This window comes from Kwoniella botswanensis, chromosome 1 (genome assembly GCF_036426115.1).
Source record: "Kwoniella botswanensis chromosome 1, complete sequence".
Lineage (NCBI taxonomy): Eukaryota > Fungi > Basidiomycota > Tremellomycetes > Tremellales > Cryptococcaceae > Kwoniella > Kwoniella botswanensis.
The window spans coordinates 1,856,609-1,871,566 of record NC_088599.1 but is presented as its reverse complement, the minus strand read 5'-3'; the positions used below and the strand labels follow the sequence as shown (position 1 = coordinate 1,871,566).

The following is a 14,958-nucleotide window of genomic DNA, read 5'->3' as shown; positions in this document are numbered from 1 at the left end:
CTGTAGGAAAAAAAATAGTTGAAGAAAGAAGAAAGAGAAAGAGAGAGAGAGAAACGATTTCAACTTTTCTGTGCTCGTATGCATCTTTGCTGTTTGGTGCGAAGGAGGTGACCATGACGTGTGATTTATCCTGGGGGGTTATGTGTGTTATCAGATGTGCGAGATTGGTTGATATCAGATCGCCACTGACCATGCACAAGTTGAAAAAGTTGAATTAGTTGAAATTCATATTCGTAGGGTATAATCTTACATCCATTATTCACCATCACCATCATCCACATCCACGATGATAGCTCCACCAACCTCGCAGTCCGAACTACACCTCCTTTGCGTTTCAGCAGTCGTCCGAGACCTCATTCAAGCATATAACGATGCGTCCACATCATCCAAACCAATCCAACAGCCTAACCTCACCGCCCTCCGACAGAAGTACGCAGGGAAATATGGATTGAGGGCTGTACCTCGTCTGACGGACGTTTTGGCAGCTGTACCGGAAGAATGGAAAGATAGATTGAGGGGTTGGCTGAAAGCTAAACCTGTTAGGACCGCTTCCGGTGTTGCAGTAGTAGCTGTCATGTGTAAACCCCATAGATGTCCTCATGTAGCTATGACTGGAAATATTTGTGTGTAAGTGTATCTAGACATTCAATGATAGAGGAGTAACATACGCTGATATTGTGAGATAGGTACTGTCCAGGTGGACCTGATTCGGATTTCGAATATTCCACTCAATCTTACACTGGTTACGAACCTACGTCTATGAGAGCGATTAGAGCGAGATATGATCCGTACGAACAAGCTAGAGGAAGAGTCAATCAGCTGAAGGATCTGGGTCATAGTGTTGATAAAGTTGAGATCATGTGGGTTCCGCTTTGCTTCAGCATCCATCTTGCACCCACTGCTACAGTAGTCTTTCATTGCTTCTACTTCTTCTCCAATCCCTTGATTGTAATATCAAAGGTGCTGTCTAGTCGGAGAGTCCATTTTGAGCTGATAAGTATTTTTTCATAGCATCATGGGAGGAACCTTCATGTCCATGCCAGAAGACTATCGACACAAGTTCGCTGCAGGCTTGCACAACGCCTTAAGTGGACATGTAACAGATGATATAGACGAGGCTGTCAAATTCTCCGAACAGAGCAAGATCAAATGTGTAGGAATCACCATTGAGACACGTCCAGATTATTGTTTGAAACCCCACTTATCGCAAATGTTGAGATATGGATGTACGAGGTTGGAAATTGGGGTTCAGAGTGTTTACGAGGATGTAGCGAGAGATACCAATAGAGGTCATACGGTACGGGCGGTATCTGAATCGTTCCATATGTCAAAAGATGCTGGATATAAGATCGTGGCGCACATGATGCCGGATTTACCGAATTGTGGGACAGAGAGGGATATATGGCAGTTCCAGGTGAGTCAGACAAAAATGATCAATTGGACTTTTGATCGTTTATTCCATTCTCACCTCTTTGTTCGTTGCTGATATGTTTTTCGCACGTTTAATAGGAATTCTTCGAGAACCCAGCTTTCAGATCAGACGGTCTGAAACTTTATCCAACTCTAGTGATTAGGGGTACAGGTGAGTTAATTAATTTGATTCACTTCAATGAATTGGCTATGAGATGACTTATGACGATCCTCTGTACAGGTCTATACGAACTATGGCGAACTGGAAAATACAAGAATTACCCACCGAATGCATTGGTAGATATCGTAGCTAGAATTATGGCTTTGGTACCACCTTGGACCCGAGTCTACAGAGTACAGAGGGATATACCCATGCCTCTGGTTTCTTCAGGTGTAGAGAACGGTAATTTGAGGGAGTTGGCTTTGGCAAGGATGAAGGATTTCGGTGCGGAATGTAGGGATGTAAGGTATAGGGAAGTAGGGGTGAGTGAGATCGTCTTTTTTCTTCAAAATGTCTTATATAATAGGCCCCTCTGTCGGTGGTCCCCTCGTTGTTTTCCTGATATCATGCAAAACAACGCCAGGGCTAACAGATTCGGATCAATTGGTGTGATATAGCTCCACGAGATCCATAACAGGATTCGACCACAGGATCTCGAACTTCTCCGAAGGGATTACTCGGCCAATGGAGGTTGGGAGACGTTCTTATCGTACGAAGATCCAGCTCAGGATATCTTGATCGGTCTGTTGAGGTTGAGAAAATGTTCTGAAGATGGTACGTTCAGAAAGGAGTTGGTGGGTATGGAAGGAGGATGTAGTCTGGTCCGAGAACTGGTAAGTTTAGTTCAAAAAAGGAGAAATCTCCACGTTGGTGATTGATGAAAGCTGACATGATATGATTACTCCGACACAGCATGTTTACGGTACAGCCGCGCCTGTTCATTCGCGTGATCCGAAGAAATTCCAACATCAAGGTATAGGAACGTTGCTCATGGAAGAGGCAGAGAGAATAGCGAGGGATGAGCACGGCAGTGGGAGGATTGCGGTTATTTCGGGTGAGTGATGCAGGAGTGTATTCGATTATGCGATTTGCTTGTACTGATGTGAGCTTTGCTCTTCGTTATAGGTGTTGGGACGAGAGATTATTATAGACGATTGGGTTATTTCCTTGATGGCCCATATATGGTTAAAGATTTATTGTATTAGTTTGTGATCCTTTTTTTGTGTACAAGTATTTCATGCGAATCGTGTGTACGCATAGATAGATATTACTGAGATATTGTAACACTGGAATGAAAAAGGTTAAACAAACCGAACCGAAAACGATGTTCGGAGACTACAGTATTGTACAGACAATATGTTTACCACCTACAGTATGTACAGTAACAAGCAGTTGGTCTTCAACAAGGATTAAATCTCTCCGCGACTATCTCCCAAGGTACTTCCCTAAACCTACCATCTAACATCTTTTCGTACTTCTTCTTAAACAATTCCAACATCCAAGTACTTCTTACATCTTTAACGTCTTTCGATGTCAGGTGATGCAAATTGATAGTGAAACGTTCATCCCTATGACCCCCATTTCTTGTCCTTGTCCCACCTGCTAGTTGTATAGCTATCTTGGCCAAATTCGTATCATTGCGTTTGGAAGCTACTACGAACAATTGCCAAGGTCGTATACCATTTACTCCATTTTCGTCGATATATCTCAACAGATTTTGATAGACTGCTGGACAACCAAAGAAATCGCATAAGATAAAAAGCGATTCAAATTGATCTACATTCTCGACATCTTCTAAGTCTTTCATATCATGGGTCAAGAGATAATTGAGAAATACAGAGATGATATCGAAGGCTGAACCGGAACTGTCGGATGAAGGACGAGATGCCTGGCATGGTAGAGAAGGAGCTTGGAGGGTTAGGGTCATCCCCTTGGTAGGACATTGAGATAAATGGGAGATCAATTGACTAGATGGCATTGGTATATCAACTTTTGTACTTTGTACCAACAAGCTGCTGTCTTTGCAAGAAGGAAGGGCATCACTCACCTATCTCTTTTGTATTTCTCCATTGAAATCCTCCATCTACATTCCCTCTCTGCTATGATCAAGTCCCCAGAGGGATCATGATGTTTCTCACCTACGCCTATCCACCATATATCCTGTTCTCGCGGTGAACCAACGATTGACGTTACATTTGAAGCTCTATCAGACGCAGACGAAGTAGTAGTATCAGTCGTAGTGGCGGACCCTTGAACTGCCAATGTCGATATCACATCTCGTCTCAGAGATGGTGGTCTAGGTATGTCTACCTCACTTCGACCGGAGCCCGAAGCAGAGCTGGGTATTTTGAATTTACGTCTCCAGTCGAATTTCGGTATACCCTTTCGAGGTGAGTTCATGCTCGATCGTCCTTCAGATAAAACTCGGGGTCTTCTCACTTCCCTTCTTTCCCCTTCGTTCGTCTGATGTAGGATATGGTCAGTAGTAATCGTAGGTATGTTAGATGGAGTTGGAGGGAAGGAAAGTTCGTATAGATCTCTTTCGATCTGACTCAAATCGCAAGGTGGTTCAGTTCCAGTCGAGAATGGAGTTGGGACATCAGGCGGCGGACCGAGTGGCTCCTCCGCACCCTGTTGTGTCGGTGGTGGTACAGGAGCAGGTGCCGCTATAGTATCATCGGATCTGATTTCTTCCTCACCTTCAGCATCCCCGGCGCCTTGAGCAGTGGCTCTGTCCAGCATTCTCAATATCGCGGGGAGGGGATCTACCACATAGGCAGTCTCGCCGTTCGGTGTCGTCATTGCTATCAACTCTCGTCCATCGGGGAGGACTACATGTCTCGGGTGAGAAGATCTGACCTCGGAAGGGTGTTGGACTTGAGGCGTTGGAGGAACCGCTGCGTCACCAACATGACTCTGAGACGTGGGTGGTACTGGTGGGCGGTGAGAAGGCAACGGTGAAGGTAAAGGTAATGACAACAGTCTACCTTCCCTGAAACCCGGTATGATAGGTGGAGGAATTCCACTATTCGGTGAGATAGGTAACCATACGACATGAGGGATATTGGGGAGCGAAGGAGGTGAAGGTGAGATGTGAGTGGGTAACCTTTGAGGAATAGACGGTACGGGTGGTACCGATGTCATCTCGGCGGATGATTCAGGTTGTGCTGTTGGACCAAAAGCGGGTTCCGTTCCACTGACAGGTCGAGCTTGAGTCAAGGTAGGAGGTGCTGGAATAGAGGCAAGCGTGTGATTCGCAAGGGAGCTCGGACAATTTCCCGGTTCATTATGAGCAGGTACATTCGATAAGCTGATGGGCCTCGGAGGCGGAGGAGGGAATGCGATGGGCGATCCAACTGATCTACCATGAGGCAAATAATCGGAGGAATTGGGCGGATGTATCGAGTTTGGATTCACACCCAGAGAGGGCGATCGGGGATGAGGAAAAGTTAAATATGGAGGAAAATGTCTGGAAAATGGGAAAACAGTAGGAGGGGAAGGTGGAAGAGGAAGGAAAGGGGCGATTGACACTCCTTTTGGACGAGTGTTGGTCCCGCTACGAGGATCAGGCGATAGCAAGGGAGTCTGCAGGTCGGACATCGGTACGGGTTCCTGCGATAGTCTAGTATCTACCTGGAGGAACGGATCTTCATTTGTCAGTGCCATAAGTGACGGAGTGGGCGTGGGTGTCAGACCATCTTCGATGGTATTTTGAGGAACGGGTATGATTGGTGTATCGAGATTTGATGTAGGTTGCCACATTGCTATTTGCCCAGCGAGATCTTCCTCCCTTTCTCATTCATGTACTTGCTGTTGGTCGGTATGTGATTCCTGCACGACGGAAGGGATAGAATTCGTCGACGGCGAGTGTGATTCTAATTCTGATCCTGATCCCAATCTCGACTGCGATTGGGATTGAGATATACCTGTCGGAGTCTCATCATATGCGGAGAAGAACTCAGCATGAGGAACAGAAGTATCAACCGATTGATCCAAACTGGTAATTGATGAATTTGGATAATGGTTGATCATTGATAAATCCGTTTCACCACTTGAGACTGGCAAACTCATCGATCTCGTCGGTTTGTGTTGAAGCTGGGGCGTAGATCGATCATATGATATTGAATGATCTTCAGGAAAAGGGTCAACAGTTTCTGGAGGACCTGGAATAGGAGTATTTGTAGGCTTTCTGATTCGGACGTCTTCACCATCTGTCAAATTCCCATCGTGGTTGCTTGTACCAGGTCCATTGAGAAACAATGATTGTCTTCGTTTCTCCTTATCTTTATCCCTTCGACTTCCGAATGCAGAGGTTGTACGATGGATGGAAGGCACGGCGACGAGAGATAGGGCTCGACGCCATGGTGAAGGCGAGGGTGGTAATGGGTACTTGATAGGGGAGTATAGTTCTCTACTTGGGGATAGGGGTGGATCGTTGTTCATAATGCAGTAACAGTATCAGTAGGTGATGAGCTGTACTTCGATAGAGTGGCGAAGGATATAAGAATTCAAGAGTCAATAAATAATGGAACGAAGGTTGATCAGTCTTTCTCTTATATCTATCGATGACAGATCGGTAGACGTTTGTCAGTACCATTGTAAAAGAGCATGGAAACATGCCTATCAAGCAGCTCATCCTAACTCACCTTCAACACGAGTCTGGACCTTGACAAGGTAAGATCATTGAAAAGTCGTGCTTTGGTGTATGCCGAGATGTGTGTTGTGATCGGAGCTTTTGCGATTGTAGATTAGCACGAATAAAGTGAGAGCATCTAACGACGTATTGAAGTGTCTTGAACATCGCAGATCTGATATTGGCACAATAATCGATTATCTGATACGGCTTTTAAGTTCGTACATCTATAAATAAATTATGATTAAATTCTGTGAGGTAATAAAAACTATAATCAACTATGCCTATATTAATCCTGCTTCATCTTCCTTCTTTATACAATTTCATCCTGACAACGATCTCTCTTTCTCCCATGTTCACAATCACTATGCTGATATGAATATTTATTGATATTACTGATTCACATTAACATGTGCTTCAGCAAGGTATTTCCCACTCAATACTCCCTTTTTAATCTCCTCGAATCTCCAAGTATCACGCCCTTCCAATTCTCCATCAACAATCTCCACTCCTAATCCACTGACGAGTGATCCTTCAGAGTTGAAGGTGACTTGAACATTCTGAGGTGATAGTGATTCACCATTTCCAGGTTCAGTGACGAACTTGGCTATAATCTTACTTTCCTGACTGGATGTTATTTCATCCAATTTCCACGTCATCCTTCTTTGCGAAGGTGACCAAACTCCTCCAGCGGGTTTAGCCTGTACGTTGGATACCGATGGTCCGGGGCCGAATAACGCACTGAATGATACGTTTGATAATTGCTGGATAGGACCCTGATCATTAAGTCGATAATGTAGGATCATCCTTGTTTCACCTTCTTTACACAAGAACGCAGGATCTAAAATCAATGGCGCATTTGATCCTTCTTTTCCAGGTTGGATATGTACAACATACTTGAAAAGTAATGTACCTTTATCGTTATTTGGGTTCTTCGAATTGGCAGTTGCAGAAGCGAGTACTTCGCTGTTCAAGAAGTATTCTCCAGGTTTATCAGGGACTTGAGCCAGGTAGGCTGGATTAGGTGCGATCTTCTCCAACCTCTCGAAGGACGTTAACCGGATATGGATAGGTCCAGTAGTAGGCTGTTGATATGTTGGTCTGAGGGATAGGTGGATCTCACCGGTGATTTGTATTCTCGAGACCTCCTTGTTCCTGATGATAACATTGATGGTCTCGTTGAGATTGGCTCGTAGACCAGCTTCAGTCGATGGGACAGGTAAGTTGGGTTGGGCCATGGCCGATCCACTTAGCGAAGGAGAATCGAATGGGTTGTTGGATGTGACAGAAGACATAGAGACTTGTCTAGCCACCTGACCAGGTCTATCTCCATTGGTTGTTTGCGTTGGCGATGTAGCCGAGATGGGAGATGCTGAGAGCTGCTCCTCCGGCTCAGAAACCTTTCCAAGGGATAGTCCACCCAGTCCTAATGATTGTTCTTCCGTCAATCCACCAGGGAACATCGTGTTTCTAACATCTCTTCTGCCTCGAGCGACTGTATTCCTTCGGGAAGGCTGAGAAGGTGGCATTTGAAGTGTCTGCTGCATTTTCTGCAAGGCCGCCTGTCGCTCTTCTTCGCTTTCTTGAATAGGAGCAGGTGCTAGGGACAGATTCAATCGAGGTTGAGTCTGGTGTTGTGAAGATGCTGAAGAGGATAGGTTCTCTTGGGAAGCCGCAGGAGAGGAAGTGAAAGTGGTACCGAAATGAGTCTGATTGTGTGGTGTTGCAACAGGCGTCGAGACTTGGTCATTGGGTTCTTCCCATAAGTTTCGATGTCGATCGGCAGGAGCCACTGAGAACCCTTCTTCATCTACTGGTGGTGCCTATATACGTGAAGCAGATTAGCTGGGCTACTTTCCATTCGACTATAACTGATACTTACGGAGCTGGATGATCCTTGTATTCTAGGAACATCATCACTCATCAAGTCAAATCCACCGTCTCTTGTGTTCTCGTCCCTTCCACTTCTGGTAGACGTAGCATTACTACCACTTCGAGTTCTGTTCACTGCTAAAGTCTTCTTTCTACCTAACATAGACTTGAAACCACCTGTCAGACCACCACCACTACTTTGCTCTTTGCCGAAACTAGTAGTTGAGCCATTTTGTCGTGGCGTAGGACGAGGAGAGAAATCATGGGCTTGACTGGATGCCGTGACAGTTGACATCCGTCTGTTGGATTGAGCTAAAGAACCCCAAACACCATCAGCTAAATCCATCGAATCAAAAAGGTGGTGATAAAACTGCACGTACGAGTTGAGACAGTACTGTTTGGTACAGAAGGTCTAGGAGCAGCAGCAGCACCGTTGCCACCGACATTACCTAATTTCCTTCCCACACTCAAAACTTCTTCACCAGTTTCCCAAGATAACAAATTCGCGATTATACCTTCTGCTCTCTGACCATCCCTAGTCGCCATATCACCTTTGACCGTCCCCCATCTGACTATAACCTCTTTCAAAGTCCTCAGTCTCTCTTCGTCGAGTCTCTGATAGGTGGTATATACCATGGGAGATAAAGAAGATAGCTGAGAAGTCAATTGGTTCAATTCCTGGTGTAGTTGATCGGCTTTGGATGATTTCGATTTCTGTTGGGCCTTCTCCAATTTACCTGCTACTTTCTCGTAATCTTTCAATGTCTTATCTAATGATGCATCTTGTTCTGAGATCCTCCTCCACGCAATCACCTTGGATGGCAGGTCTCGTAAAGGTTGTTCGAAATCTGTTCGGATCATCGCCGAAAGTGTAGAGTGAGATGCGGAAGTCTAAAGGATACACACAAAGTGGTCAGATACCAGTCAATTCAACAGTCGTAAGCATCGTTGGTAACTTACCTCTGACAGCTCAGAGATCACACTATTCCATAGTCTCCCTTCTCCACTGGCTTTCTCCCACTCGTTACCCGTCTTACCGCTCAGACCACCCTGTTCAGCCGTCTTGGCCAATTTTGACAGACTCTCCGCATAAGTAGCTTCGATCTGCGCTCGCTGCTTGTACACTTCTGCCAAAGCGTTAAGGTGGGTAGTAGAAGTGTGCAGTCGACGTTGGAGGGAGGATAGTAGGGGTCGTGGTGGTGTGGGCAAGAAGTTGTTCACCCATGTGTCTTCTGGGAGGAGTTCGGACATGGCGATTGGTTCTGCTCGATTTGATTATCTGGATGTATAGCTGTGTACAAGAACAGGTCTCTCTACGTTCCTCCAGATGGTCGAAGGTGCGATCGAGATGATGATGATGATGCTCCTATGAGGGATCTAGTGAGGTGAGTAGGTTGAGGAGGGGGGGGGGGATGGGGATACGGGGCCAACGGTGAGAGTAATGTTGCTATTCTCGGTGCTAGTGGTTGTTGATGAATGAAATTACCCGATCAGGCAGGTAACAACGGTTCAGTGGGTGATGACGCAACAACCAACAGCCGACTTGCGAGTGTGGTGGAAACCCCCTTTGACCCGTGCAGATAATCATACACTCAATTCATTTCACGATAAAACACCAATATTCATCCTCAACATCTCATCTCAACACCACTACCACTGAACAATCTATCGCCGAACTCAACCCAACATGAAGGTCTACTCCCTCTCTCTGCTCTCAGTCACCCCTACAACACCCGCCCAAGCCACTCTGTTGGGTACATCCCAGGATCTGAGCAGTTTCTCATTCTACCAACGAAGTAGTGTAGGAGAGTTTATGACTTTCTTCACAAAGGTCAGTTGCACATCGTCTCATTCTCAGAGATGCATACAAGCAACTGACGAGATCAAATCATATATATGCAATAGACCGTCGCTGAACGAACACCTGCCAACCAACCTTCCTCGGTCGAAGAGAACAATTACAAAGCTCATGTGTTCAGGACATCAGGTAGACAAGCGGGTAGTCCAGGTATGGCCGGTGGGTATACATTCCACTTGAAAAGCGGGGAAAGAGAACGGGACTGATGTTTGTGAGCTGTGGTTAGCCGTGATGATAACCGATTTAGAATACCCCTACCGACCCGCTTTCTCCCTCCTCACCAAATTACTCGATGAACATACCGCCTTACTTAACAACCTTCCTGCGGCATCTGCAGCCCCATCATTCGGATCAGCTTCTGCCAACGCATTCGGTGGTAATCCCTCGCAAGCAGCTGCAGGTGGACTACCACCAGCTCAAAAGGGTAAACTCGAAGGTACATTAGCAGGTTATCTATCAAAATATCAAGATCCAAAACAGGCCGATACGATTATGAAGGTGCAAAAAGAATTGGATGAGACTAAGATTGTTCTTGTGAGTCTTACTATCCAACATCCAATCCCTCACGAAAATATTTCCTGTAATCTAACGATCGGATTTATATTGGGGGGAAAATACATTTGCTGACATCACATATAATTCACGTTCAGCACAAAACAATCGAATCTGTACTTGAAAGAGGTGAAAAATTAGATAACCTCGTTGAACGTTCCAATGCCCTTTCAGCGCAAAGTAAGATGTTCTACAAGACAGCCAAGAAGGTGAGCTGTTCACCATCAGACGTTTTCCGAAAGCTGAAGGCTGACGAATTTGATGTTAATCTAAATAGCAAAACTCATGCTGTGTTGTCATGTAAAGATAACCAAGAACAAGGTGTTCCTAAATATCTACTTCGATCTATTCTATTCTGATCTATCCTATTTTTTCTCGTTTCACTTTCCTTCACCGTTAGTATGAGCAGGTAAATTATCGGATTTCCCCTTTCTCAGAATTTTAGAGATTCTTTTTTTCACTGAGTCATGCAGATATGACATAAAACCGGATTTAGTTCGAGATGGGGAAAATGTAGTAGTTTTATGTATTAACCTCAGATCACTAATATAGACTGTGTGGGTGTATGCACAGAATCCTTCGAAGTCATGTACTTTAGCAGCTGCAGAGAATATACATAAGTTATCTACTGCCATACGCATGATGCCAAATGATATAGTGGATGCAAAGAAAAGACTGAAAGACCAAAAAGGAAACATATACAAAAAGATCCTAATATTGTTTCTAACTAACTATCGTCCGATATTTCCTCCCCTCACTTCTTCCTCTTCTTGTTCTCCGAATCACCTTGTCCAGCTTTCCTCTTACTTCCCACATCCACATTCTCTTCGAGCTCTCCTTCTCCTTGGGTATGTACGAGATCACCAGCAGCTTCCATCTGTACATGTTCCAACACCTGTCCTTCCTCTTTTCTAGCTTTCCTAGCGTCTTTCTTCTTTTTCTCCATCTGTTTTCTATACGCTTTGATCTCCCTTGGTGTCCAACCCGTTTGATCTGGTACTTCCTCTTCTTCCTGAACTGGAGGTTGACGGGCCTTGTTGGTTGGACCCAAACGAGCTTGTTTAGCTGGTCTATGAGTTGGTTCGGGCGATAAGGAAGGCGAGGTAGATACTCTCGTTGGTAGGTTGAGGGTAGGTTCAGGAGCTGGAGGGGGGTTTGAAGGGTCGGATAAGAGTGATCCAGTAAGTGAAAGCATTTGATTGGTAACTTGCATCCTATAATACGATGCAAAAACGAAAGATCAGCAAGGTACTAGCCAGACGAAAAGATTAGAGTCGGAGAAGGAAAGAGGGTTTGAATGGACATACCCAATCACAGTAAATTTAATACCTTTACCACCTTCACCCAAAGATTTACCAGTTTCTTTAACTTTCCATCTACCTACATCCTCTACCACTCCGTTACCCATACCGAGGATGAAACCTTCTTCCTCTTCGTCCTCGCTATCCGAGTCGGCATCGGCAGTCTCATCGGTATGTTCGAATTCGTAGAGATCAGTGGGGATATGTTGTAATGGGATGGAAACGTTGAATGTCTTGTTGAATAGTAGAGAGAGATGAGAAGGTGATGAGAGGGAGTGTGTGCCGTCTAAACAATGAAGCAAGTTGGATTCACAGTCAATTCCAAGTCTCTTTGTGATACTGGAGAAGAGGGAGCGGAGTATAATGATAGTCGATAAAAATTCACTCACATAGTTTCTGACCAATCTTGGGTGCCCACAAGATCGAATGAAATTCAACTTCTATGACACCCGATGGACACTCATTGATGATTTTGGAAGTATCATCGACGAATTCATGATCCCAGTGAGCTAACAGTACACCACCCATCTGAGCTACGTATCTGCAAGCATCACATCATGATATCAGCATTGGCTACCATACACATAACCATCGTCCATAGATCTAATGTGGGATGTTCATCTGAGGTAGTGCGGCACCCACCTCATAATCATCCCATCCAACTTCTCTTTCACTCCCTCCATCATGTTCAATGAGAATTTCGGTGGGATTGCCAACCTCATACGTGATAATCGATGTTCGAAAGGTGATTTATCATTTTTCGACGTGCTCTGATGATTGCTGCTAGCATGTTTATGTGATTTGTCTTTCTTGTGGGATTTATCTTTCTTGGATTTATGATGTTTCGATGAAGAAGCTTGGGCGTTGGTATTGGGTTGTGACATCTTGACAAAAGGTTATCGTCGTGCCTACAGTAAGATCGATATAAACTCCTTCTTGATGGATGTTGACAAAGTTCTGAGCTGCTTGGGCAATGTTGGTTGATGATCTGTACCGTGAAAGATGGTGAATAGGCTGAATGAACGAACATCTTCTGTGTACAAGTGAAAATAGAAAACAGCCGAAAAAGTTTAAAAGCTCAAATTTATATCGTGACATCACAACCTACCGATATTATCGATATTTTGTTCGCCATAACTCGAGTAGTGATAATGTCCATTGTCGCTAATCCAACGTAACATGCATATAGGCATAAATACATTAGCAAGAAACAGACTCAGACCGTTGTTAACGTGTCTAGGACAAACTCCTTCGAGTATCCAGCATGTCCTTCATCCGCCCTGTATTCCCTTACCCAGCTCGCATCCCTTCATGGTTCGCAGGCCACATGTCCCGTTCCCTCCGGGAACTGCCTACTCTACTAGAGAACATAGATCTGGTGATAGAAGCTAGGGATTCTAGATTACCTCTAACCAGTATAAATTCGACTTTTGATCAGATGCTCTCTCGAGCGAAGAAGGGGAAGGGAAAGGAAAAAGAAAAATTGGTGGTTTATACTAAGAGGGATTTAGCTGAAAGAAGATACGAAGAGGTTAGTGCAGTGCTACAATCAATCTTTCCGACGACTCTCACAATAAGTTCAAAGTAGAAAGTGTGACTGATTCTAGAATTTATGATAATCTGTATCGATGTAGCCCCTCAAAAAAGCTTTTCTGCAGCATGCAGGACAGAAAGTCATGTTCGCCGATACGAGGTCTGATCAGGATGTGAGAGAAGTACTAAGACATGCTGTGCGTGAGTTATACCTAGGTCTCACACATCTTGTCCCTTTTTAATCTGCATGACCTGATCGTCCTATATTTAATGGCCATAGGGATAGCAAGGGAGAATCAAGAGATTATACCGGACTTACGAGTTTTAGTAATTGGTATGCCAAATGTTGGTAAATCATCTCTACTCAACGCTTTGAGGAGAGTAGGTCTAAGGAAAGGTGAGTCCGACGGCCTAATAAATTGATTGCTTCATCAATGAAGATCACATCTGATTTATATGATGGTCATGCTGAATGTTGTATCTCGTCGTATTCAGGCAAAGCATTCCGAACAGGTGCAGAAGCAGGAATAACCCGTAAATTAACAGGGACAGTAAAGATATATGATAATCCCAGTGTATACGTCTATGATACACCGGGTGTTATGGTACCTTACTTGGGTAGGGGGGAGGACGGGGCGGAGAAGGGTTTGAAATTGGCTTTGACCGGTGAGTCATACCATATCATATGACATCAAACCAAAACCATCCTTGTAACAGTAACAGTAACAATAATTAGCTGATTAGTGTGATAATCATATTTTTGCTGCGATGGTGCATTAGCGGGAATCAAAGAATCGTTATTCGAACAAGACGCAATGGTCGATTACTTGCTGTGGAAAATGAACAAAAGACTGATAGCTGAAAAGGATGATCAGAATAAACGTAAGTCAAGATGACACAAAGTAATAAATGATCAGCAGCTAGAGATTTCATGAGTTGGCTAATAGACCAAGGGCAAACACAGATCAAACGTACTTATCATTGTTACCTCTCCCTTCCGACTTCCCTCCTACAGACGATACAACCATTCTCCTCGATGCTCTGTCCGAAAGGCTCGGCACATTGAAAAAAGGCGGCGAGAAAGATCATGAGGCCGCTTCTGGATTTATGATCAGGGCGTTTAGGGAAGGCAAGTTGGGTGAATTCACCTTGGACGATTTGACTATGACTTCACCTAAATCTACAACCGAGAAAATAGATAATCAGAAAGATACTGATAGTCAAAATACTATCACTCACACGAGTGATGATGGAAATGTCGGTATAAATGAAATTCAGAAATCAACGATGAAGAATGAAAATGCAAAAGACCACAACAACAATGATCACGATCAGCTACAAGAAACAACCACCTCGACTACCTCCGATCTAGATTATCAAGTATCCCAAACTGTCAAACAATACCTATCCCTCACCTCCCCTTCTTCATCTGCAGACTCAACCTCAAGCAGTTTCAGTGGGATATCGATGAATCAGCAGAAAAAAGCTGATAAGCGACTTAGGCTAGAAGAGAGGGATAATAAATTACGGGCTAAAGGTGTGAACGTACCTATTAGACAGTGGGGTAATAAGAAGAAAAAGGGATTGGGGTTGGGGAGAGGTGAAGCCGGGAAAATGGCTAGGAGTAGAAGGTAGATAAGTAGATGGATGCATTGGGTATGGACATCATTGTACATGTCGTAAATATATCATCAAGCTTTCACAAATCATATGTATATGTATACGTTGTACTTCTAATATGCGAATTGGGATGACAGGATGTAACCATCGATATTTTGTACTCGGCCATAAGCACTCA

At 44.4% G+C, this 14,958-nt stretch overlaps 7 protein-coding genes across 7 annotated transcripts; 3 read left to right on the top strand and 4 right to left on the bottom strand.

Annotated features, from left to right (window-relative positions):
• Positions 1-286: 286 nt before the first annotated feature.
• Positions 287-2,616, top strand: L199_000729 (elongator complex protein 3; the record flags this gene model as incomplete). Its single annotated transcript, XM_064886493.1, has 8 exons — positions 287-627; positions 687-860; positions 1,012-1,414; positions 1,510-1,582; positions 1,652-1,893; positions 2,029-2,244; positions 2,324-2,465; positions 2,537-2,616. The coding sequence occupies 8 exons, from the start codon at positions 287-289 to the stop codon at positions 2,614-2,616; spliced, it is 1,671 nt and encodes a 556-aa protein (XP_064742565.1).
• A 194-nt stretch (positions 2,617-2,810) lies between these two features.
• L199_000728 (uncharacterized protein) lies at positions 2,811-5,173 on the bottom strand (the record flags this gene model as incomplete). The annotated part of the gene is made up of 2 exons (XM_064886492.1): positions 2,811-3,378; positions 3,459-5,173. 2 exons carry the CDS (start codon positions 5,171-5,173, stop codon positions 2,811-2,813), a joined length of 2,283 nt encoding a protein of 760 aa, XP_064742564.1.
• Positions 5,174-5,206: 33 nt separating this feature from the next.
• On the bottom strand, positions 5,207-5,854 carry L199_000727 (uncharacterized protein; the record flags this gene model as incomplete). Its single annotated transcript, XM_064886491.1, has 1 exon — positions 5,207-5,854. One exon carries the CDS (start codon positions 5,852-5,854, stop codon positions 5,207-5,209), a length of 648 nt encoding a protein of 215 aa, XP_064742563.1.
• Positions 5,855-6,436: 582 nt separating this feature from the next.
• On the bottom strand, positions 6,437-9,167 carry L199_000726 (uncharacterized protein; the record flags this gene model as incomplete). Its single annotated transcript, XM_064886490.1, has 4 exons — positions 6,437-7,867; positions 7,927-8,228; positions 8,297-8,807; positions 8,877-9,167. 4 exons carry the CDS (start codon positions 9,165-9,167, stop codon positions 6,437-6,439), a joined length of 2,535 nt encoding a protein of 844 aa, XP_064742562.1.
• Positions 9,168-9,603: 436 nt separating this feature from the next.
• Positions 9,604-10,630, top strand: L199_000725 (uncharacterized protein; the record flags this gene model as incomplete). The annotated part of the gene is made up of 5 exons (XM_064886489.1): positions 9,604-9,747; positions 9,822-9,933; positions 10,001-10,308; positions 10,425-10,535; positions 10,604-10,630. 5 exons carry the CDS (start codon positions 9,604-9,606, stop codon positions 10,628-10,630), a joined length of 702 nt encoding a protein of 233 aa, XP_064742561.1.
• A 450-nt stretch (positions 10,631-11,080) lies between these two features.
• L199_000724 (uncharacterized protein) lies at positions 11,081-12,511 on the bottom strand (the record flags this gene model as incomplete). The annotated part of the gene is made up of 4 exons (XM_064886488.1): positions 11,081-11,540; positions 11,634-11,913; positions 12,017-12,168; positions 12,270-12,511. 4 exons carry the CDS (start codon positions 12,509-12,511, stop codon positions 11,081-11,083), a joined length of 1,134 nt encoding a protein of 377 aa, XP_064742560.1.
• Positions 12,512-12,891: 380 nt separating this feature from the next.
• On the top strand, positions 12,892-14,795 carry L199_000723 (uncharacterized protein; the record flags this gene model as incomplete). The annotated part of the gene is made up of 6 exons (XM_064886487.1): positions 12,892-13,158; positions 13,262-13,361; positions 13,441-13,557; positions 13,656-13,826; positions 13,941-14,042; positions 14,125-14,795. The coding sequence occupies 6 exons, from the start codon at positions 12,892-12,894 to the stop codon at positions 14,793-14,795; spliced, it is 1,428 nt and encodes a 475-aa protein (XP_064742559.1).
• Between the last annotated feature and the right edge of the window lie 163 nt (positions 14,796-14,958).